The 25,269-nt window shown below is 42.6% G+C and overlaps 1 protein-coding gene across 1 annotated transcript in view; it reads right to left on the bottom strand.

Annotated features, from left to right (window-relative positions):
• LOC149806343 (uncharacterized) overlaps nucleotides 1-25,269 on the bottom strand; it is a 204,096-nt gene that overhangs the window by 161,341 nt on the left and 17,486 nt on the right. The window contains exon 3 of the mRNA XM_089951805.1: nucleotides 2,579-2,776. Within this exon, the coding sequence (XP_089807931.1) occupies nucleotides 2,579-2,776 (198 nt within the window). The remainder of the gene's footprint in view (nucleotides 1-2,578; nucleotides 2,777-25,269) is intronic.

Below are 25,269 nucleotides of genomic sequence, written 5' to 3' on the forward strand. Positions count from 1 at the left end.
ATGATTCAGCGGTGGATTGTTTTACTTTGGCGGCTTTAGCGAGTTTGGCTATTGCTGATTTTCCTCGCCAGAATCCTCGCGGAGAATAATATATTTGCTCCATTATTATTTACCAGCGCCGAGTACTAATTTACCTTTCATCGCGCCTTTTATCAACCAAGTTGTCAATTTTTCTTTGAAACTTTTGTCAGGAATCGCGTCTATTGCATGAATTAGCCTAATATCAGCGAGATGTCTTTGTTGTAAATCCCCGCTACGATACGCAAGATCGTGATAGTAACACGCGTTATCGATGGCGTTTACTGGATCCTCGCCGGGATTTGGTTGATTATTATCGTTGAGTCTTATATCGAGCCTCGTACCAGGTCCGCAGTAATTGTATCCTGGTAGATGCTTTTCTCCGGGATATTTCGCCCAGGGCAACCCGGGTAGATTTTTCATGGAGGCGGTAATGTCTCCTCCGGTTCTTCTATTTTTTTTTTTACAAATCTGAATTTGCGTGTATTACAAACTTCGCATTCTCCTGCAATTGCGTTCCTGTTGTTGCGTGTGACGATTTCGGTTGGATTTATCGTAGCTGTGCGCGTGCGACACTTAACACAATATAGATCCATGTATTCTAGTAACATGAATGTAATTGATTTTTCAGCCACGAAGCGACGCGAGCAGGTGAAACACAACGCGGTGTTACCAAATTCGATAAGGATGATAATTATTGGCCCGTCCGGTTCTGGAAAGACGCAATTGTTGTTAAATTTGATAATGCGATGGCTAAAATGGGATAAATTGTATTTGGTTGCGCCGTCCGTTGATGATCAGCGTTGTTATCAAGTACTAAAGGAATTTAGCGACAATACCGACGAAGGCACAATCGAATTCATCACAGACATCAATGAAACTCCATCCGTGGAAAATTTAGATGGCGATGTTAATAATCTTGTTGTTTTTGATGATGTAATGCTGGACAAGCAAACTAATCCGGCTAGGATATTCTCGCGTGGCCGACACAAGAACACCGATGTGATTTACGTGACGCAGCGATATACGCAAATTCCCAAGGTAATTAGGGACAATTGTAACATTTTGTCGGTGTTCAATGGCGTCGATACTCACACGCTAAGAAATATTCATCAGACTTGGTGCAACGGCGACATGGACATAAACAAATTCAAAAATTTCTTCAGCCGCGCCCAGGCAACACCGCATGGTTTCATCACGATTAATCTTCATGATCCGCGTAGTAGATATCGAATCGGTCTTGATCAAATTTATTCATGAGACTTGCAGCCAAACTTTGCAAACTTCGTCGACACCAGAATAAATTCCCCCCCCCCCTAAAATCCTTGTTTTTTACTTGTCCAGAATCATCGAATTTGCACACAAAAAATTGCAGTCGGGAGTGAATTTACGCAAATTAATTTTCGTAGGAAGGCTTATTTTTTAAATCTGAGGCTTCTACGGAGAAAGTTTGCGTAGGAAGGTTTATTTGGTCTGTACAGTCTGGTCTGTAGAACTTCCCTGCTGCTAGGTGGTTCTTTCCAGGGGGTCTCCCCTGGTTCTTCCTCCACCATTAATACTGGCCGCCATGTATAGACTATCATGTGCTGAAAAATGGCGTTAAACCCCACAACAACAACAACAACAACCAGCAGACTAATGAGCGTAACATCTTTAAATGACAGAATTTATTGTTAATGGGTTTGCATGAAATGATGTTGGTTTCTGTTTAAAAAAAAATGTACGTCTGCTTTCAAACGTGCAATTTTGTGTCTTGGCAGGCTTGCGTTTGAATTCGGAAACAGACGATGCACCCACATTTTGATTTGTCACTTAATTTCGATTTGCAATCTGCACTTATCAATACCTGATTTCTGTGTAATTTTCAGGAATGGTTATGACTGCGATGACGGTTAAAACAGCTACTTAAACTGTCTGTTTCTGATGTGTAATCACGAGTATTCTCTTAAACGAGTGTACCGTTCTTGTTTGAGTGCAGCATGTATTCGATACTCTTTGGGTGATAGAGACTATCGAATAGCAACACGTCAGGCAGGTCCAGTCACTGGAAATTTGTATGATTCATGAGTACAACTGCTTTAGATAAAACGTTGAGGCTACCCTTTTGTAGTTTGGGGTTCAAATTTAGGCATTCCTCGTGGAGCCTTCTCGTCTATAATATATATGTTTAATAGGGGGTCAACATGTTTTACACATTTTAAATCTATTGATCCAGAGAGAGAGAGAGAAAGAGATAGAAGAAGGTGGGGGGTGGGTAAGAGAGGGAATGAGAGAAAAATCCGTCCATGTTTCATGTTAATTGTAAATAGTGACAGGAATACAAATAAAAGGGAAGTTTCCTTTAAAAGTCCGAAAAGAAAACTTATCTTATTATCGTTTAAAGTCGTTAAGAAGAAATAAGAGAATGTAATTTTTATGAGCGAGAGGAAAATATGAAGGACAAAACATAAATGACAAAGTGGGTTTTCCTTAAAACATTAAAAATATAAAATTTCATCATGGTTTGAAATCTACAAAACTATAACAAACACTTGATCTTTGAATAAACATTCAACGTTACCTGCTTTAAATCGAATATCAATTTTTCTGATGGATTCTTTCTGGTTAATTTCAACAAGCCACCATGTCACGCGTCGTTGGCCTGGGCCTCTCCATTCCGAATGGCCGTAAGTTTCATTTTTACCATCAACTACTAGACTAGCGTTACGTTCGTTTGTTGTGTTTTTCTGTTCAGCTCGTCCATTAAGTGCAGCATTCTCTAAAATTGAAATATTATTCGGATATCCATTTATCTAGAAACTTAAGAAGATGATTACCCACCTCCCTCTTTACTTCCCTCCCTCTGGGTGGAAAGGATTGATCTAATCCAGAGCGAGGCACATTGTTTGCGTTGACGCATTTCGGCTGCTAAAGCACATATTGTTTCACAATACAGGTGATTGCAAATCATCATGCTTTGCAAAATCAAAATCCGGGAATTTCAACGGCATCGGTAAATGTGGCAACCTCTAAATCATTATGCTTCTCTTGTCATTGAATACAAACCTTCCTGTTTGCCAACTACTGAACCAACCTTCGTTTAGTGTAATATGATCATACCAGGTTATCTTTCTGCGATGCACCATATGCATTAATATCAGCTGTCTTTGGGCACTCAACGATTTGACAGCTGTCTTTTGGCACTGAACGATTTTACAGCTGTCTATGGACACTCAACGGTTTTACAGCTGTCTTTGGACACTCAGCGATTTGACAGCTGTCTTTGGGTACTCAACGATTTGACAGTATGTGGCTAAAGATGTTGTAAGTTCCAAATCCGTGTTGGACTTCCATAGGAACTATTTTTTGTTTGTAATGTTCATTATCTGTGACATTTTAGCGACACCCTCATGCATTATTTCTGATTTTCTACGGAAATCAAAACAATTTATTTAAATTAACAGTTTCGGGATATTCAGCAGGTAATTCAATAAATGTGTGTGTGTGTGTGTGTGTGTGTGTGTGTGTGTGTGTGTGTGTGTGATTTGGAGTTATAACCTAAGTAGTGAATAGGGATAGTATAGCGTCAATGGGACTTATCATTAAAAAGACCCTTGGGAACATATAGCGTCAAGGGAAATTTAACATGGAGAAAAATCGTGGGAACATATAGCGTCAAGGGAAATTAACATGGAGAAAAATCGTGGGACTGTTGAGCGTCAAGGGGAATTTAAACAGGGTGGGACTGTATAGCGTCAAGGGAAATTGAACATGGGATTTTTTTTTTTAAAATTTTTTTTAAAAAGGGGTAGGCAATGGAAAGGCTATCTCTTTTCGAGAAATATGGCTGGCCCTGAAAAGGGCCTTTGGTTTATGTTAATATGCCCTTAACATAAAGGGCATTTGCGACATCTTCTTGTCCTCAAACTTCGTCTTACAGCAGGGCCATACATCAGAGTCCGCTTGAGGCAACCTTGTCTCTCTATATAGACTCTTCTTATCCACAGGCTGCTGTTGGTCCTGTGGACAACGGTCCACTTGGATCGGACATACATGAGCATGTCCGTCCTGAACATCATTGTTGACACAAGGGTTGAAGATTCAACGTCTGTCCACATGTTGAGGCTCCGACAATAGGTGAATCAATGCAGTGAACTGCGCTTATTTATAGGGACAGAAAGGATTGAAACGGATTGAGTTCATTCACCAATCCGAACACGCGTTACAGAATTCAGTCAGCCCGCATCCAATCTGAAGAGAGCAGTCTGTGACGTCACGTAGTCTATATAGATTCGCTAGCGCTTGTGTGCAGTCAATCTATGCGACAGTGATTCAACATGACGGAAACTCAGAAAACGATCCATTGGGCTGCACCAACAGGGGAGACTGCCCAAGGGAACCCGGACTTACTTTCAGAAGAGGTGAATTGGGATTTTGTGGATTTTCTCTCTTCGCAAGAATTTGTTCCGGAACCTTCGTTACCTTCTTCATTACCGCAAGTGGAGAATTTTAGACAGAGACAGAAAGAAGAATTGGAGAAATTTATACAACGACAAAAGGAAGCGGAACAGGCTTTTCTCCTACAGCAACAGCAACAAGAAGAAGAGGTAAGAAAAAAACAACAGCAACAACAGCAAGAAGAAGTAGCAGCAAAGAAACAAGAGGGTGAAAATCAAACGGTCACGGTACTGTTGGACATTTTAGCGGAGTTAAGAAGTCTGAAACAAATGTATCAGACTTCTTTATCACGACCAAAGAGAATACGACCTTCCCGAGCTAAACACGTCAACCCTGTGACTAAGCCTGCCGTACCACCCTTAGTGATTTCAACCCAATCATTATCATCATCATCAACATTACGCAGTCCAGAAGTAGGCCTTGGCCGTGGCAAAGGCATAAGGCAGTTAAAGTTGATTGCTTAAACTCACCCTTTCACCATGAAGAAAAAAGGCCCTTTTCAGGGCCACCCACATTTCTCGAAAAGAAATACAATTTCAATTTGCCAATAACTCAAAAAAAAAAAAAAAAACCCACCCATTTTACCCTTATAGTACGTGTCTGTGTATGAGTGCGTGAGTGTACGTTCTTATTTTAAAATCACAACTCAAAGACACTTACCTTATATCATTCATTTATTCTTTTCTCCATTTTTTACAATCCAATTCACAATTCACAACACATCACTTTAATAAAAAGTTCATTGACTTCTTCTTTCTCCTTGTTTAGTCTCTCTGTTTTTTGAATTTCTTCACCCTCTTTTCCTCATTTTCTTCCCTTCTTCTTTTCTTCTTCTCCTGTTTCTTTGCCTCTTGTAAATAGAATTGTCTTTTTTCTTCCTCTTCTTCCTCTAAAGAATCCCTCTCTTCTTTCGAAGAATCCCTCTCTTCTTCTGAAGAATCCCTCTTTTCTTCTGACTCCTCTTGTTTCTTTTTTGGGCAATCTGGAGACCAATGTCCTTTTTCTTGACAATAATAACAGGTATCTTGACTTTTGTCTTTTTTAGTCCCTGTTTTTGTTCTTTTTTGACGGTCTGGACACTCTGAAGACCAATGCCCTTTCTTCTGACAGATATAGCAAGTATCTTGACTTTTATCTCGAAAGGAAGGAGAGTAGTCCGTCGGCTGGTCTGAAGAGAATTTTCTAATGACCCCTCGCAAAGCTCTGATGAAACGTTCCATCTGGGTAGTCTCTTCCATCGTTGTGCTCGGTTTGAGAGTGAAATGAATAGTGAAAGGACAAGACACACACCCTTTTATATACGCTGGTCTGCTATGACTATAAAGTAGCTCATGGTGTTTGAACTTGAGTCATTTGACTTTTTGCTTTCAAGATGAAACGATCCTATTCATTCGAGAAGAAAGAAGAAAGTAAGAGGCAGAAACGTGATCTATCGCCTCGAATCAGGGCTGAAATCTTGGCACAAATTCATGTCAGTGATTTTGAAGAGGACATGAGTGAACCAGAATTTGAACCCTCTAAACCAAGTTCACCACCCTTACTCAACCCTGAAAAATACTATTCCATTCGAGAGACGGAAAAGCGCTCCTCTAGAAAATTTAGAACCACGGCTTACAAATACACAGTGAAGTTTAAAGATTTCAAGGCTGAAGTGCCGTTAGAGAAAGCAGAAGTGTTCATCACCGAGATGTGGGATTCTTTGCTCACTGCACTCAAGCAACAATGTCAACCCAAAGAAGACGATCGCTTGAGACTTTCCATACAACACGACGGTTTGAAATCCCCTGTTTGGATCGAGTTTAGCACCCCTGCAGAATTGACCGCTTCCAAAGTCATGGACAAGATTCAACATGTGCAACAATCTAATGACCAGTTTGACATCACCGATGGAAAAGCCACATTGGACATGACCCACGTCTCTCCTCCTCAAGGGACCGGACGCAAAAAGATGTTATTGGTGAACGACCTTCGCAGCATTAAGCGTAGCCTTGTCCAAATTCACAATCCTCATGACCAGATGTGTTTAGCCCGTGCCATCGTGGTGGGACGAACCTATGCCAACAAGAACGACACGGTAGAATGGAAAAGAACCTGGAAAACTATTCAACAATCGGACCGAGCCAAACAACGAAATGAAGCAGAACTCCTGTTGCAACAAGCTGGCCTGTCCAAAGACACACCCTGTGGCATTCCTGAGATGCAAAAATTGCAAGATGCCCTAGCTCCACGATACACCTTGAAAGTGCACCCTCAAGAAGTGCGCGGGCCTCTGTTGTTTCGAGGGCAAGATTTTAAGGACGGAAAATACATTCATGTTTATCATCACGATGACCATTTCGATACGATTACCAGTATCACCGGATTCCTGGGATACGGTTATTACTGTGAGAAATGTGACCATGGTTATAATAATCGAGAGCAACACAAGCATTGTGGATCGAAATGCTCAGGATGTTTGGCCTCTTCGCCCTGTCTGAGCGAAGAACCAGTGCCTTGTTCAACTTGTCTGCGCACGTTTGTCAGCCCTACCTGTTACCAACAACATCTGAAAACACAAGGTTCACAGAAGAAATGTGCTTGTCAACTCCTGAGATTGTGCCCTACGTGTGAACAAGTCATATGTACCAATGCTGCCAAGGCACACGTATGTCGAGGAAAGAAAAAATGTCACATTTGTCACCACATCGTGGACTTGGAACACCAATGTTACGTGCAAAAATACCAACCCCCACCAGAGAAAGAGGATGGTCACAAGAAGAAAGGCAATTTCATCTTTTTCGATTTCGAATGCATGCAAGAAACCGGCATTCACATTCCTAATTTTTGCGTGGCTCATCGAGCGTGCGAGAAGTGCATTCAAGAACCTATTTTCAGTCATTGCCCTCACTGCAGCAAGATTCCCGGAGGGCGTGAAAAAATCTTTCGGGGACCGAACACGTTAGCCGATTTTGCCCAATGGGTCTTAAACCCCATCGACAAGACGTGGAGCCAAGAGGACATCGAACGTTACGGAGATTGTCATCGTCATGCCACGGTGATGGCTCACAATTTCTCCGGATACGATGGACAGTTTCTTTTGAGGTACTATACGGAACAAGGCACCGAGCGTCCTAAAGTGACTTTGAACGGAGCCAAAATCATTTTCATGCAAGTGGGACAAGTGCAGTTTAAAGATTCGATGAGCTATTTGGCCATGCCTTTGAGTCGAATGCCTAAAACGTTTGGAATGACAGAAATGGCTAAAGGGTACTTTCCACACTTTTTCAATACGGAAGCCAATCAACATGCCGTTCTACCCCATTTGCCTGAGGCTCACTATTACGACCCCGACAACATGCGTACCGAACAACGAGAAGCTTTCTACGCTTGGTACCAGGCTCACGCCTCGGACCCTTTCGACTTTCAGGAAGAAATGCTAAAGTATTGTCGTTCCGACGTGGACATTTTACGGCGTTGCTGTGGAAAATTTCGAGAACTGTTCATGGAACACGGAGGGGTCGATCCTTTGAAAGAAGCTTGCACCATTGCCAAAGCGTGTTCCTTAGTGTATCGACAACGATTCATGCCTGAAAACACCGTGGCTGTCATCAGTCCTCAAACGACCCTCTTTGTCAAACGTCAATACTCGGTCAAAGCCTTACCTTGGTTACATTACTTGTGCGACAAGGAAGACAAGTGGATTCAACATGCCCGCAACGGAGGGGGCGAAAAGACCATCGGAACGTATTCGGTCGATGGCTGGGACTTAGAAAACCCCAAGATCGTGTACGAGTTTAACGGTTGCTTATTTCACGGATGTCCCGTCTGTTATCCTGATCGTAGTACTAAAAATCAGTTTTTACAACGAACCATGGAAGACTTGTACCAGGACACTTGTCAGCGGCGCCTAAAGTTGGAACAGGAAGGATACCAAGTGGTGGAAATGTGGGAACACGAGTACGATCACCGTATGAAAACCGATCCCGAGTTTAAATACCTCGTGGAAAGTTACCAGTTCATGGACCCGCTGAACCCGAGGGATAGTTTGTACGGAGGAAGGACCAATGCCACCTGTTTGCTGTACCAAGCCGACGAAGAGAAAGGAGAAGAAATCAAATACTTGGACGTGTGTTCGCTGTATCCCTACGTGTGCAAATATTGTCGCTTTCCTGTAGGGCACCCGCAATTGCTGACGGAACACATCGACCTGAAAAACATTCGACAATACGAAGGCTTGATCAAGTGTAAAGTTTTGCCTCCCACGAACCTATACCATCCCGTCTTACCTCACCATTGTCAAGGCAAACTGATGTTTCCCTTGTGCCGTACTTGTGCCGAAACGTGCAACCAAGACCAACCTTGTCAGCACAGCCAGGAAGAACGTGCCTTGACGGGAACCTGGGTCAGCGTAGAATTGTTCAAAGCTCTGGACATGGGATACCAACTGTTAGAAGTGTACGAAATTTGCCACTTTCCCAAGACACAACAATACCACAAGGGTGACCCTACTCAGAAAGGCATTTTCGCAGACTACGTGGATGCCTTTTTGAAACTGAAGCAAGAAGCCAGCGGCTATCCGTCCTGGTGTCACACTCCCGAAGACCAAATAAAATTCAAAGAGAAATACTACGAACAAGAAGGCATCACTTTAGACCACATCGAGAAAAACGAAGGCAGGCGATCGTTTGCCAAAGTGATGTTAAATTGCTTGTGGGGTAAAATGGCACAACGACCGTGTTTACCCAAGACGGAATATTTGACAGAACCTTCCCGCTACTTCCAGATGATTCACGACAAAACCAAATACATGAAACACGTGGACGTCGTTCGAGAGAATTTGATCTTGGTCAATTACGAAGAAGATCTGGACTTTGTACAAGACGACCCTTTTGGAAATGTCATCATTGCGGCTTACGTGACAGCCCATGCTCGCTTAAAATTGTACGAAGCTTTAGAACTGTTAGAAGAACGCGTCCTGTACTTTGACACGGACAGTTGCATTTACATCCATCACCCGATTCAACATCACCCTAACATCGAAGGAGACCGTTTAGGAGCCTGGACAGACGAGCATCCCGACGACAAGATTCTAAGTTTCGTCAGTGGTGGTCCCAAAAATTACGGCTACGAATACCGGGACAAACAAGGAGAAGTGCACACGACATGCAAAGTGAAAGGACTGACTCTGAATTATCGTACCAGTCGAGTGGTCAACTTTGGGGTATTGAAAGTAGCCTTGCAATCGGGAGAGGATGGAAACTTTAAAGTGACCACCTATCAACCGAACAAGATTGTACGTTTACCCACTCACCACATCGTCAGTCGACCCTTGGAAAAAGTCTATCAAATTGTATACCAGAAGCGAGTGCGACTTCCCAATCACTTTACCTTACCGTACGGTCACGTCGGTATTGGTCTGTATATAAAAAGGAACCCTAGGCAAGATCGATAGTTCATTGGGACTACCAAGACCGAGCGAACAAGATGAATACTTTGAAAGAGACATCGTTCCAGTTTGGGGATTGTAAAAAAGTTGTATCTTCCTCTAGTGTGACTAATACTGGATGGATAAGACCCAGGCATTGCGACGGAAAATGTCCGGAAGGAAACTGCGATTGTCCATGTGGTTACCATTGTAATTGCGTAACGGAGTTTGCAGACGAGTGCGATTGTGAGCCTTGCGATGTGTACGATGCTGTACGTTGTGACCTGAGCGATGCCGTAAAGCATCATGGGAACTTTAGTGTCCCTACCCCTATCATGGAAAGCGATGCTGTGCGTGTCAAACCTGTGGGATGCGAAAGTGATGCCGCTCGTCCTCTTGGACATTTTACTGGGTTTCGTTTTAAAGGGGAATGTTCACCTTCACGTCTACCCCCCTACGGATGTCATCCAGCCCTGAGCAAACTCCTGCCCATGTCACTCAATCCTCATCGAAACGAACCTGTGAAAGACGAATATTCGTTCCCTGTGCGTTTGTCGGAATACTGCGACTTTGAAAATCGTCTTCAATCGTTCAAAGGAAAATGGCCTAAGTATCTGGGAGGACCGACCCCCGAAGAATTAGCCAGAGCCGGATTTTTCTACTTGGGCGAAGGAGATAAAGTCAAGTGCTTCAGTTGCGGTGTGTCACTTCACCACTGGGAACCGCAAGATTCGGCCTACGTTGAACATGCTCGATGGTCACCGAATTGTCATTACTTACCTTTAGTGGGACCGAGACATTGAAGTAACTTCTTACCATAATAATCTGTTCATGGATACTTTACAAGAGAACATTCGTGCTTTGCCTGTGGAGTTGAGAGAACGCATTTACCGAGAGCTGGTCAAAATACAAGTGAAACGGAAAGAACAATTGCATCCGTTACGTCACCGGTGTTTGAACCACTGGTATCTTCAGGCTATACAAGGACTGATTGAGTTGAAAGTGTTCCATTGGACAGACATTGATCAACGACCTCCTGGTTATAAAAAGGAATGGTTTGGTATTGACGATTCTATCTACTACATTGTAAACGTACTGCATCGAATTCCAGAGGAAGAGTTAACGAATTACCAACATCTTTCACGCAATGTCAACTTAGTGAAAGAGGAAACTTCTGAACGAATTGTAATGTGTAGATTAGTGGTGAAACGATTTAGATTCGACAATGAATTAAAACCATGTTTGTGCAAACAGTACATTTCTTGTGTCAGACCAAAGAGGATTTAGTATGACCTATTCATGGATACTTTGCTAGAGAACATTCGTGCCTTGCCTGTGGAATTGAGAGAATGCATTTACCGAGAGCTGGTCAAAATACAAGTCAAACGTAAAGAACAATTGCATCCGATACGTCACCAGATCTTTAACCACTGGTACCTGAATGGTATAAGAGAACTGATTCGTCAGAAATTCTTTCAATGGTCAGACATTGTTCAAAACTTTGAGGTCGCTAATGATCGACATGTTCATGATTATGGTTACTTCGAGATTCACCTAGTGCAACGCATTGAGGAAGACAAGTTAAAGGATTACCAACATATTTTACGTGGAATCTGCTTAGCGGAAGAGGAAACACCTAATCGAACTCTGACGTTTCGGTTACAGTATGCAAGATTTAGATTCCCTACTGGAGAACGAAGATCTCTGGCTAGAAAGTACGTGTATTGCATCCGAAAAAAAGAGAATATAAAAACAGGCTGCCATGCCACGGTTTATGTCACATGTCATCCAACAGATTCCGTGGAAGGAACTCAATGACCATATTCAAACCGTGGATCATTACCATCGATTATTACAAGAACTGTATCCATTCAATTTGGGACGACAAGTGGTGTGTGTCTTAGTGACTTGTTTTCTGGGATTTCGTTTACCAGCCGATTCTTTGTGGACTCTTTACGATCAGTACTTACCACCTCCATGGCCTTAAATGGTCACGAAAAACTCCTTTTGCTCAAAGCCTTGCGGTTTCATCTGGATACTTCTCGACCTCAACAGGAAAAAAAGATTCGTCAACTTTTAGCTACCCAAGACGTGTATGACGATGTGTGTGTAGCTTGTGACTTACACCCTCATTGGACAGATGTTCGTGACTGGAAAAAGGGGGGTTTTGAGGCTTGGACCTAAGAAGTGGCCCAGTATGCACAAGAGTTGTTCAAGGAAAAAAGTTACTTTTCAACCTGTGTTAGTGACGGTGCCAGAAGAACCCGTCACCGAGAACAACCACTCGCTTCAGGACAGGACTGTCATGGACATTCCTGAAAGGTCATTCCGGGAGGACACTTGTGTGACAATACCTCATGTAGAGACTGTAAGAACATTACACACTGTCCCTAGGACATCTTGGTTACCCAAAACATGTTGTACAGACACTTGTTTATATTCCACTTTGATCGCTTTGCTGTGTTTTATATTCCTGTACATCACTATTTGGGTTGTATGTATTTTTGTCTTTCGTGTTCATATTTGAAACATTCAATAAACGTGTTCTGAAAAAAGTATATAAACTCTTGTCTTGTTTGTTTTTCGTGTCACAAGTGACATTTCTCACACCATGGCTACCTCTGCTGTCTCTGCTCCCTCTTCCTCTACTGTCAAAGTCATCGACGAACACTTAGATCGTGCCAGTTGGGAGGCTTTGTATCTTCGCCATCCCTTTAACATGCTCATTGCTGGACCTAGCGGTTCAGGCAAAACCGAATTCGTCAAACGTTTGATCGAACATAAACATCATTTGATCGATCGGCCACCTCAACGGATCGTGTGGTGTTACAAAGAGTGGCAATCGGCGTACAGCCTTTTGCGAGAAAGTCAAGGCGATTCCATCGTGTTTGTGGAAGGCATTCCTAAAGAAGACGACGGCATCGTCTCTGACTCCCGTCAAACCCATTTGGTCATTTTCGACGACATGTTAGGAGAAGACGAAGAAGAAATTAAATTGTGGTTCACGCGCAAAGGGCATCACCGTAATGCCAGTGTCGTTTACATCACCCAAAATTTGTTTCAACAAAGTAAAGCCGATCGCACCATCAGTCTCAATGCACATTACGTGGTCTTGTTTAAAAGCCCTCGAGATAAATCGCAAGTGCAAGTCTTAGCCAAACAGTTAGGAACGCCTTGGCTGACTCAGGCGTACGACGATGCCACTCAAACGCCACGCGCCTATTTACTCGTCGATTTGAAACCTACCACTCCCGAGGATTTGCGATTTCGTACCCACTTGTTTCACCACTGGTGCCAAGACGGAGGGCCTGTCCTGTACACGTCTCCGTCCTCGACTTCATTTCACTCCCCATCAAAAAATCTATAAAAACCTCAGACCCTTTTTCGTCTGTCTCACACTCAGTGCGAACATGACGTCCCTTCAGTCGCATCTTCCCGTCAAATTGATTCGTGCCTTGTATGGCATCAGTCGAGAAAAAGATCCACAAACACGAGCTCGTGTCTTAGAAGCTAGTCTCAAAGAAGTCTTACGATGGTTTACGGTGACGGCACGTCAATTACTCCAAGGAATCATTCAGATTCGTCATCAAACCCAACGCTTTTTCGATCGAAACAAAGTCGCTTTGGTCCAACTGGCCGATCCCCGCATCGACACTCAAACCAAAAAACAAATCATTTTGAAACCTGGAGGGAGCGGTACTCTAGGAGGTGTCATCATTCGCTCACTCTTAAGATGGGATCCTAATGCCCCCAAAGTTATCCCTAAGACAAAAGTCCAACGAAGCCCCAAGAAGAAAAAGAAAAAGACCAGGTCCCCAAAGAGAAGAACTTCTCCAGTGGCGGGACCCTCCTCTTACCAGACACCACCCCGGAAAAAGAAAAGAAGCCCCAAGAAAAAGAAACAGAGAAAAAGTCCCCAGAAAAAGAAAAGTCCACAGAAGAAAACTAGTCGCAAGAGAGGCACTGCGGCCAGGACGCAGCCTTACACTCGCAAACCACGATCTGCCACAGCGGTGACTGCGTCTCCGACAGCCTCACGTTTATCCACTTCTCCGTTGATGTCACCAGGAACTGAAGAGTATTTGGAGACGTTAATCACACCAAGAACTTCTCCGTTGATGACCCCCAAAAGAACTTCCCCAGTGGCAGGACCCTCCAATTTAGTGGCAGTGGCTGCTGCTCACAAAGTACCTTCTCCCAAAATCAAAGTCCATGAAAGATCGGGCATGTTACAAAGTTTACTGGATTTGTCCAAGCAAGAACTGACTCGATTTAGTCCGTTACGTACCCCTGCACGACGTGTCATGCCTGTCATGAAGTTGATACGACGTAAAGACAATCAGTGGCGACGCGTTCCAGTATAAAAAAGGCATGTGACCGAGTAGGGTATCAGTGTTTTTTTGGTGCTCCTAAAGACTCAAAGATGTCACCCTCCAGAAAACCCCAAGGAAAGAAAAGGAAAGGACTGCCACCACGTTTAGCCAAACATGGGGACCTGTTATCTGTCCTGTCCAAAGCTTCTCCACCCCTACGAAAAAAACTCATTCAAACGGCCTCCAAAGAGGTCATCGATACCGTGTGCGAATGTTGTTTGAACGTTTTGAAAGGCACGATCCCTTTGTCCAAACACCAGAAACAATGCTTAGGCAAACATCGTCACGTTCTTCGCCAAATGGTTCAAAAGAAAATTCCCATTCGTCAAAAAAAGAAGATGTTGGTTCAACGTGGAGGCATTTTGCCTCTCTTGTTAGGCCCCATACTGAAAGGAGTCTTGGGAACCATGTTGGGAGGACTGGTGGGAGCAAGATAAAAAGGCCTTCGAAAGTCCCAAGATCTCAGAATCGACCCCTGACAACCCCATGGAAGGACGAAAACTAGCTTTAGTGCCTTACAAACGATGGATGGAATACCATCGGTGGCAAGAACAACGCACCCCACATTTACCTCCCAATCCCAATTTGAGCGAGATGTCCCAGTTACAACACGAATTGCAGTCCTTGATGGATCGCCAAGATTTGTCCGAAACAGAAAAATCGCAAAAGTACGGTCAACTCTTGCAACGACTGCAACTCTTTCACCAGAAAGCTTTAGACGAAACAGCTTTACCCACTCTAAAAGATTTTAAGACCTTGATGAAAAGTCCAGCACCATCACCAGTACCAGTGCCAGTACCATCACTACCCGTGACCAAGACAGAAAAAGGAGAAGAAGAGGAAGGGTTTCAAACTCCACCAGAAAAAGTACGCAAGTTAACAACACCACCTACCTCCAGAATTGGATGGATTAAAAAGATGATGGCCACCCCTTCTTCATCACAAGAGAAAAAGAAAGTGAAGACAGAAGTGAAGACAGAAGTGAAACAAGAACCGATATCCCCCGCTCAAACATCCTTCTCCTCTTCGACACCTATTGCTGGCCGCACACGCAAAGCCTTGCAATCCAAGAAAATACCCCAAGAGAAAAAGAGTAGCCTCTTCCAAGAGTGGGTGCCTTATTAACACACCAACCAACACAAAAAAAATGGAAAAAGTCTTAGCCAGCATTTACTACGATCCCTCGCATCCTGCAGGTTACGCAGGAGTTCAAAAATTGTATCGTGCTGCCAAAACTCGACTGAAAAGTCTCCGTTTACCTCAAGTGCAACGATGGTTACAAGAACAAGCTACCTACACTTTACACAAACCCATTCGACGCAAGTTTGCCAGAAGTCGCACCCGAGTGGAAGGCATCGATCATCAATGGCAAGCCGATTTAGCCGATGTCTCTCATTTGGCCAGCTACAATCGTGGCTACAAATATTTGTTTTGTGTCATCGACGTCTTTTCCAAATTTGCCTGGGTCGTGCCCTTGACTTCCAAATCGAGCAGCGAGTTAGTGCGAGCCCTGCAACGGGTGTTGAAACAAAGCGGTCGTCACCCTCTTCGATGGCAAACGGACAAAGGCACCGAATTTCTGAACCAAGCTTTCCAAAAAGAATTAAAGAAACGTGACATTCATTTTTTTACCACCGAGAATCCCGAAACCAAAGCCAGCATCGTGGAACGTTTTCAACGCACTTTGAAAGAACGCATGTGGAAATATTTTACGCATCACCACACTCTGAAGTACATCGACATCTTACCGCACCTGGTGCAAGCGTACAACCAATCTTACCATCGAAGCATCGGACGTGCCCCGCAAGACGTGACTCCCGACAACGAAGTGCTGGTGTATGAGCGCCTGTTCGGTACGTCCCCGACGAGGGCTGTCCCCAAGAAAAGTGGAGAGTTGGCCGTAGGAGATTGGGTGCGCATTGGCAAAACCAAACGCACTTTCGAAAAGGTTACTTACCTAACTGGACGACCGAACTGTTTCGCGTTACTGGACGAGTGCATGGCCGTCATCCTACCGTCTATAAATTGGAAGACATGAACGGAGAAGTACTCAAAGGAACGTTTTATTTGCCCGAGTTACAACGTGTCACCAAAAAAGAAGACGACGTGTACGACATCGAAAGCATTCTCGAACGCAGAACCCGTAAAGTGGGCAAACGACGTGTCAAAGAAGTCAAAGTACGTTGGAAAGGATATCCACCCAGTTTCGATTCTTGGATCGACGCTTCGCAAGTCATCGACTATAAAAAGAAGAAGTGACCATCATGCCCTTTCACACATCAGACGCAGCTACGTCGACCACTCCTTCTTCACCTAGTTCTTCTGTGCAAGATTTACAAAAACAACCCTTGTGGGTGTGGTGTGGAGAACGTGTGCCTAAAACGCAAATCGTCTTTTTCTGCCAAATCTTCGTGGTGTATTGTGTCATCGGGGCAGCCATTGCCAATTTGAGTTTGCAACAAGGAGACAAACAATTGTGGACCATTTTATTGAGCAGTTGCATCGGTTACCTGCTTCCCAATCCCTCCCTGAAATTCTCCTCGAACGGGAACCCCGGGAACCTTGTGTCCAGTGCCAGTGTCAGTCACCACTCCAACAACTACAACCAGAACCCCATTTTGGACGGAGACACGCCTCTGACGTCCAGTAACCCCTCGGACAGCCACAGAACTCTGGAATTATGAGTCACCAAAACCAATTTTACTTAACCTTACCCAGTGACAGTTCCATGGAGGTGTTTCCCCACAACACGTTGTGCTGTTACACGGCCAAATTACCTCAAGCCATCCCCTTAGATCACGAAGCCCATTGGGAAGTGGCTTTAGTAGAAATGATTCACCCGACCCAAGTCCTCAATGTCCTTCCCAATCAAAAAAAATTTGATGTGGAAGTTTATGACGAGCAATTGCAACAGGAGTTGGATAAGAGAGTTACCATATCTGACATTAAAACCTATAATGAGAAAACTCAAAAGTCGACCTACCACTTGTCCATTCTCCCAGGCTATTATTTCAGTGGTCAACATTTGGTCAACACCATAGCTACCAAGTTTAATGGCGTGTTTGGGAAAGCTTTTGACATTGTCAAGAACAAAAGTGTCACCATGGAGTACCACAAAGTAGCTCGTCGCTTCTTAATAAAATTTGAACGGACTAAAATCCTGTCCATTTTATTTTGTCCTGAATTGTATGACATGTTGGGCGGAGACATGAACATGAGAATGACCATACTCAAGAACAACGAATTAACCAGCGTTTACGACAACGAGTCTTTTAGCAAGTTATTTCGTACCCCGGTAGAACTGAACCAAGGACTGAATTTGATGTTCGTGTACTCCGATGTGGTGGAGTACAACGTGGTGGGACACACCTCCGTGCCGTTACTGCGTGTCATTCCTTTCAAAGTGGATTCTGCCGCGAACGCTGACGAGGAAGGTGGAAACACTTACCACGTTCACCGCGAATTTGTCCATCCTCACTATTTGCCTGTCAGCAAGTCGTATTTGGACACGGTCAACATTACTATAAAAGGAGATTTGGGACAAAATATTCCATTCACCAAAGGAAAAGTCACGGTGAAACTCCATTTTCGAAAACGGTCCTCTCACGACTCGTAAGTAAGTCATGTATCCAGTGTACCGAGGGGTTGCTCGACAGCGAGGACACGGTTTAGGAGACATGTTAAAATCGGCCTTTCGTTCGGTGGCCCCGGTGTTGAAACCGATGGTGACACGCGGATTGCACGCCTTGAAAGATGCGGCACTGACGCAAGGCAAAGAATTTCTCCAAAATGTCATCATCGACAAACAAAACCCTAAAGAAGCCTTCATGAGGGCAGGCAAAAATGTCTTGCTGCAAACGGGTAAAGACATTTTAGGTCGACGAGACACACCTATAAATGCCCTGCACGCTACCGAGTCAGGCATTCAACAAGGACAAGGCAGAAAGAGACGACGAAGAAAACACCCTTTCACCAGACTTCAAGCGAGAAAGGCCAAGAAAAGAAGAACCGTTCGAGACTTAGACGTTTTCGATTATTGAGAAAGAACAGAACAAAATGATGCACCGAGAGTCTTGCGCTTGTTCCAAAACGGAACTGGATCTGTTTACCATGCCCCCCACCATGATGACGATGCAAGAATCCCAGTGGGTGGAATTTCACCCAGTCTCCTCATTGACCGATTCCGCTCCCATCGAGTTTGAAATCAAAGGACAGCCCGAAGATTACATCGATCTGAATAGCAGTTATTTGTACTTAAAAGTCAAAGTTCTAGATAAGGATGATGGTGGAATAGATGACACTGAGAATATAGCTCCCGTCAACAATTTCATGCATTCCTTGTTCAGCTCAGTGGACTTGTACTTGAATAACAAACTGGTCAGCAGCAGCATGGATACTTACCCTTACCGTGCCTACCTGGAGAATCTCTTGACGTACGGAATAGATGCCAAGGATACTCATCTCAATGCCTGTGTGCTGTGGGAACCTGACGAAGCGGGCAAGTTCGACCTTGTAGATGGAACCAATAGCGGCTTTGAGCAAAGAGAAATCAAAATCTTAGACAAGAGGAGTTTAGAACTGATGGATCGTTTGCATTTGGACATGTGGTTGCAAGAGAAGTATTTGCTGAACGGGGTCAATGTCCGCCTCAGACTGAATCGCAGCAGTACCGCTTTCCATTTGTTGGCTGATGCTACTAAGGCTCCTAAAAGCAAAATCGAAGAGGCCAAACTCTACGTACGACGCGTGGAAGTGTTACCCAAAGTAGGTAACGACATCAGTCAAACGTTGAGCAGAACAACCGCCAAGTATCCCATACGACGTGTGGAAGTGAAAACGTTCACCATTCCCGCTAACCATCATTCCATGATCGAAGATCATCTGTTTCAAGGACAGTTACCCAAACGTTTAATCCTTGGCATGGTCGAGAATTCAACCTTCAACGGACACTTCGCTAAAAATCCTTTCAACTTTCAGCACTTCAACGTGAAGAAAATCAAAGTCAGTCGCGATGGCAAGACCTTGTGTACCAGACCTTTCGAACCCGACTTTGCCAAGAACAATTACTTGAGATCGTACTTGTCCTTGTACGAAGCCACGGGCCAGTTAGGAACCAACACCAGTCACGGCATTACGTACGACGATTATGCAGGAGGCTATGCTTTGTGGGCTTTCGATTTCACTCCAGACCAGGGCAGCGACGAGGGACATTTCCACCCTATAAAATCAGGCCAGATTCGTGTGGAACTTCAGTTTGCAAAGCCACTGGACGATACAGTGAACGTCATCCTGTATGCAGAATTTGATAATACCATAGAAATCAACAGTTTGAGAGAAGTCATCCTAGATTACTAGAAACCATGGAAGACTGTTATCTCTCTTTACCTAGTGGAGAAACTTTGGAGATGGAATGTAAGGAGACCGTAGAAAAAGAAGAAGTGATCATGATGAAGTCGAGATGGCCAGAACAAGACGCCCATTTAGTCTCCTGTTTTGCCAAACACTTGGTCGACAAAATGACGGAATTGATCAAGAAAAATTGCTATGGATGTCAAAACGATCATCCCAGTCAAATTCAACACGATAAATGCCTAATGTTGAGTCAAGAAGAAAAATTGGACGAGTATCTGGACGAAGCTTGGAGTCTCATCTCGAACAAAGACGTGTTGCACCAGTGGTATAAAGACTTGCGTGAACATTCTTGTCCACCATTAACCACTCAAGAGATCCATCGTATCGAAGCTCTCCTGAATCAGAGTGAGGAAACAGAACGAATAACCGTTTATTCGTCAGACATTTTCAAGCAAAAAGTCAGGATCGAATTAACGACTTATTATTACCTGTGAAGAAGAAAAAAACCACACAAATGGATACCTGGGAACTTTATTACCTTTTGAACCACAGTTCGTATACGGCTTCTTGGAATCCTGTCGTCTGTGCTAAAGATGAACTCCCTCATCGCAAACCTAAAGACCATCAAGCTTACGTGATCAACACGGACGACAGTCATCTCCCAGGAACCCACTAGGTAGTAGTCTACTTTCCTCAAGAAGGATGTGTGGAATATTTCGATTCGTACGGATTGCCCCCTCTGGAAGACGATATCATCGACTTTATGAGAAGAAATGCTCAAACCACCCGATTCAATAATGTGAAATTACAAGGCACAGATTCCTTGGTGTGTGGACAGTACTGTGTGTATTTTCTGCATCATCGCAGCCTGGGCTATTCCTTAGAACATTTAGTGACTCATTTTGATCCTCGTTCTTCTGCTAGAAACGATGTGAAAGTAGATCGATGGTTTTGTGACCATTATGCTTATCTTTTGTCTCAAGCTAGGAAACGTAGTGTCCATCAATGGCCTAATGATTTCCAACAGTGGAAATCACAATTTCATTCACAACGTTGTCAGCCCTGTTTAAAGTAGAATGTCTTTTGAGAAAAAAATGTTTGTGATTTGAAAAAAATTGTTTGATGTTATAGTGTTGGATTATTGTTAAAAAATGTTAGAGTTGTTGTTTAGTGTTAAGTGATTTTTGAATAAAAAATGTTGTGTTTTGAAAAAATGTCTTTGTGGTTTGTTTAGCTAGAAGAATGTTGGATTGATGCTCTTTGATTTCTTACTATCCCTCTCATGACACTCACTAAACGTTGCGGGTCGAAAACCGTGTGGGGGATGTTTTCCTTCACGTCCGCGCTTTGACTTTAAGAACCGGGTTGTTCCCAGTCTAACCATCCATTGTCGACTCATCCTCCTACGAAGATGTGCTCCAAACTAGCTAAGCTCAACGAAGCCTACGTGAATTTGCATAGGGTCAGACACAGTCTGATACCGAAGCCAGAAGAAATAGAGAATGTGAGAATGCTAAAAATCACTGAAGACCTGATAGAAGAGCTCTTCAGAGAAGAAATGAACAGGGAAAAAGAAGAATGGACAGAGAAGTACAGACTTCAGAGACAGCAGCAACCTGAAGCTGACAGAGGCTTTGTCGATTGTCGTATCGACACTAAAGAGTTCTTCTTCTCTTTCCGAAGAAGCAGACCTATCGCCAGAAAGTCTATCCTCAGAGGACATCGCATTCTTAGAAACTAAAAAGAATGCCATAGCAAACAAAAAAAAAACAGCCCTTTTCAGGGCTACCCAATACTCTAGAAAAGAAATAACCATCAATTTGCCAATGTGTGTAGGTAGAGTAGTGTGAAAATAAACACTAACTCTTTTCAAAAAAAAAGGTGAGGGTATGTGTTTGTGTATAGGATTGTGTGTTTGTGTGTTTGTAAGTGATCAAGTAGGTTGGTGTGGATAGTAGATTAAAATGATGTTTGTTTTTTTGGCTGTTAGAGGTGTATATTTGGAGTTAGATTGGATTGCTTTGCGTATGTGGATAGTCTATTGGAGTGATTTATAAAAAATTTTAAAATAGTGATGGGTAGCATAAAAAATGAGTGAGTGTTTCTTTTAGGTCCGCGCGTTGCTGTTTTTTTTTTTTGGGTCACGATCTAGGTAAGATCAATTTTATGTTATTAGGGGATGTTTTCCATCACGTCCGCGCTTTCACTATAAATTGAAACTCGCTAAACTGAAAGATATTACAACTGCTGAGTGGGATAAGGCACTAAGCACCAAAAAAGAAACTTCCCCTGGAGAGGATAAAATAGGATATATCATGTATAAAAATATTCCAATTAACATCAAAAAATCAATAATTAATTTCTTAAACAAAATCTGGAAAACAGGAATACTACCTGATAAATGGAAAACGGCTATAGTTATTCCTATACTGAAACAAAATAAGGACCCCCACCACGTCAGCTCATACAGACCTATCTCATTAACAAACAATATATGTAAGATCATGGAAACAATAATAACTAATCGCCTAAAATGCCACCTAGAGCAAAATAATTTAATATCCGAAAACCAATGCGGATTTAGAAATAAAAGATCCACTACGGATCAACTCATAAGACTGGAAACAGCGATCAAATTAGCCTTCAATTCAAAAAGGAAAGCAGATAGGAATCTAATAGCGGTATTCTTAGACTTAGAAAAAGCATTTGACCTAGTATGGACCAAAGGCTTACTAGCCAAATTAAATCACTATGGAATTACTGGTCAAATGTTCAACTTCATCGAAAACTTTTTAACAGACCGCAAAATAATAACTAGAGTCGGAGACACACACTCTGAAATACACCCCCTTGAAAATGGAACTCCACAAGGCAGTGTACTCAGTCCCACTCTTTTCAACTTAATGATCAACGACCTAGATAAAAATCTGGCAACCACACAAATTGAAATTTCGCAATTCGCGGACGACAGCGGAATATGGAAAGCTGGCAACCCCAGCAGTCAAAAAACCATACAAACTATACAAGATAGTCTAAATAACATAGGAAAATGGGCTGACAAATGGGGGTTCAAACTGTCACAGGATAAAACAGAAGTCATATTTTCACCCACACGTAAACTAAATAAACCAAAACCGACTTTTACAATAAACAATCAAGTAATTAAATATGTTAAATTTAAGAAGTTCCTGGGTATGTACTTCGACGAACACCTAAATTGGGGAAAACACATACAGGAAGTAGTACAAAGATGCAATAAGGACATCAATCTAATAAGAAGCCTTAAAGGATCGAACTGGGGATCCAATCAGGAAACACTGTTAGCAATATATCGGGCACTAATAAGATCCAAACTTGACTATGGGTGCCAAGTTTACAACCTAGCACCAGCAAAACAACTAAAAAAATTAGAGCAAGTACAACGAAAAGCCCTAATCACAATAACTGGAGCATTACCATCAACTTCACTAGCAGAACTCCAAGTACTAACAGGTGAGCTACCGCTCCATCTCAGAAGACAGGAATTAATACTGAGATATGCAGCCCGATTACGATCACAATCAAACACTCACCCCACCTTATTAGCAATAGAGAAATGCAACATCTCCTTTAGTAACACCCAAAAGCACCACGTACCAACAGGAAAAATAGTGCACGAATTAGCAAAACTACTTCCCATAGACTTAAACCAAAAAGACAAATACAATAACTTCGACCCTGAACCTTGGTATAACGAAGATCCAAACATCAATACCTCTATCACCAAACATGGTAATAAATTAAATCAAGAACTGCAGCTGCACACTATAACATCAGAAATTTTAGCAACTAAATATGCAAACCATCTACAAATATACACAGATGGTTCAAAAACCACTAAACCCGCAAAAACAGCAGCTGCATACGTAATCCCCAAACTTAAAATACAAGCTGGTCACCGACTACCGGACCACTGTTCAATCTACACAGCAGAATTCTGGGCAATACTACAAGCACTAGAATGGGTGGAGAAAAACAACCCACCCCAAACAGTAATAATAAGCGACTCACTAAGCGTCCTTACAACCATTCTAAATAACAGCACCAACAGTAGAGAAAATTTCCTAAATAAAACCAACTTAATACTAAAGAAACTAAAAAGCAATAAACAACAAGTAGAATTCCTATGGGTCCCATCCCACATAAACATACTAGGAAACAATCTAGCAGATGACTTAGCTAAACTAAAACTGAGCGAGCTAAACCACGTACCACTGGCTTACAGTGTTAGTGAAATCTACAGCCTAATCACAGTCATGATAAATCAGAAATGGCAGGAATATTGGGACAATAGCAAGACAGGCAAAAAACTACATACCACACTCAAAGAAACCACTAGAAATAGAAAACCGCCTTTACTTAAAGGGAAAGATCAAAAAGTAATAAATAGAATTTATACAGGAAAAACCAAGTTGGCCAACAGCTACGGAAAACACATAGGACCAAAACCTCACAACCCAAATTGTTACTACTGTCGGGAACCTGAAGACCTGCACCATATCTTTAACATATGTTATAAATTACGGAAAGAAAGGGAAATTTTCAAAACTGAACAGAATAAAATAGGATCGACGAGTACATATCCAGAATTCCTCAATAGCACAAACCCCAACTTAAACACCACATACAACAATATCATTACTTTCCTTAAAAAAACTGAAATTTATACAAAAATTTAAATATAATTAATTAGGAACTGGGACGGCCGGATAGGTCTGGTGGGTTCACAGCCTAACACGACCGTTCAGGGACCTGATAAACTAAAACAAACTAAGAAAAGAATTTTTGTATAAGGCTCGGGTTTTCTTTTTGGGAAAAAAAAAAAAAAAAAAAAAAAAAGAGGAGGAGAGAGAGAGAAAAAAAAAAAAAAAAAAGGGGGGGAACCCGGGCTTTATACAGAAATTTAAATACAATTAATTAGGAACTGGGACGGTCGGATAGATCTGGTGGGTTCACAGACTAACACGACCGTTCAGGGACCTGATAAACTAAAACAAACTAAGGAATTACTTTCATTAAAATACCGAACTTTATACAAAAATTTCAATACAATTAATTAGGAACTGGGACGGTCGGATAGATCTGGTGGGTTCACAGACTAACACGACCGTTCAGGGACCTGATAAACTAAAACAAACTAAGGACAAATCCAAACAATTATAATCAAAACAAACCCACTGGCTGATAAAACTTTACAAATAACAAGAATAAAATAAAAAACACCAACCTTAAAAAAAATAAAATATAGTACAAAAACCAGGATGAAAAGTACAGGGGGGTAGGTGGTGAAATTAAAATCCTACTCCACTCCTCCTTACCTATCCTTCTCCTAACATCCTAACCAACAGCTACAAAAACTATTTTCTCTATACATAGGTGACAGCCAAGAAAAACCTAGATATAACTATGTAATCCCAAAAATAGAACGCATAAGGTGGTCGCAAGAATAGACCATCAGGGATACCCTTATTAAGACCCCAAAACTTACACATATGAGGTAGTCGAAAAACCCAACGACTATCAGGGCCGGCGGCACAATGCTGCAAATATAACAATAACATAGAATAATACCCCAAAACATTACAAGCATAAGGTAGTCAAAAAACCCAATGACTATCAGGACCAGCAGCACAAGGCTGCAACCAA

The sequence above is a fragment of the Sinohyriopsis cumingii genome, chromosome 1 (assembly GCF_028554795.1).
Source record: "Sinohyriopsis cumingii isolate HCF-2022 chromosome 1, ASM2855479v2, whole genome shotgun sequence".
NCBI lineage: Eukaryota > Metazoa > Mollusca > Bivalvia > Unionida > Unionidae > Sinohyriopsis > Sinohyriopsis cumingii.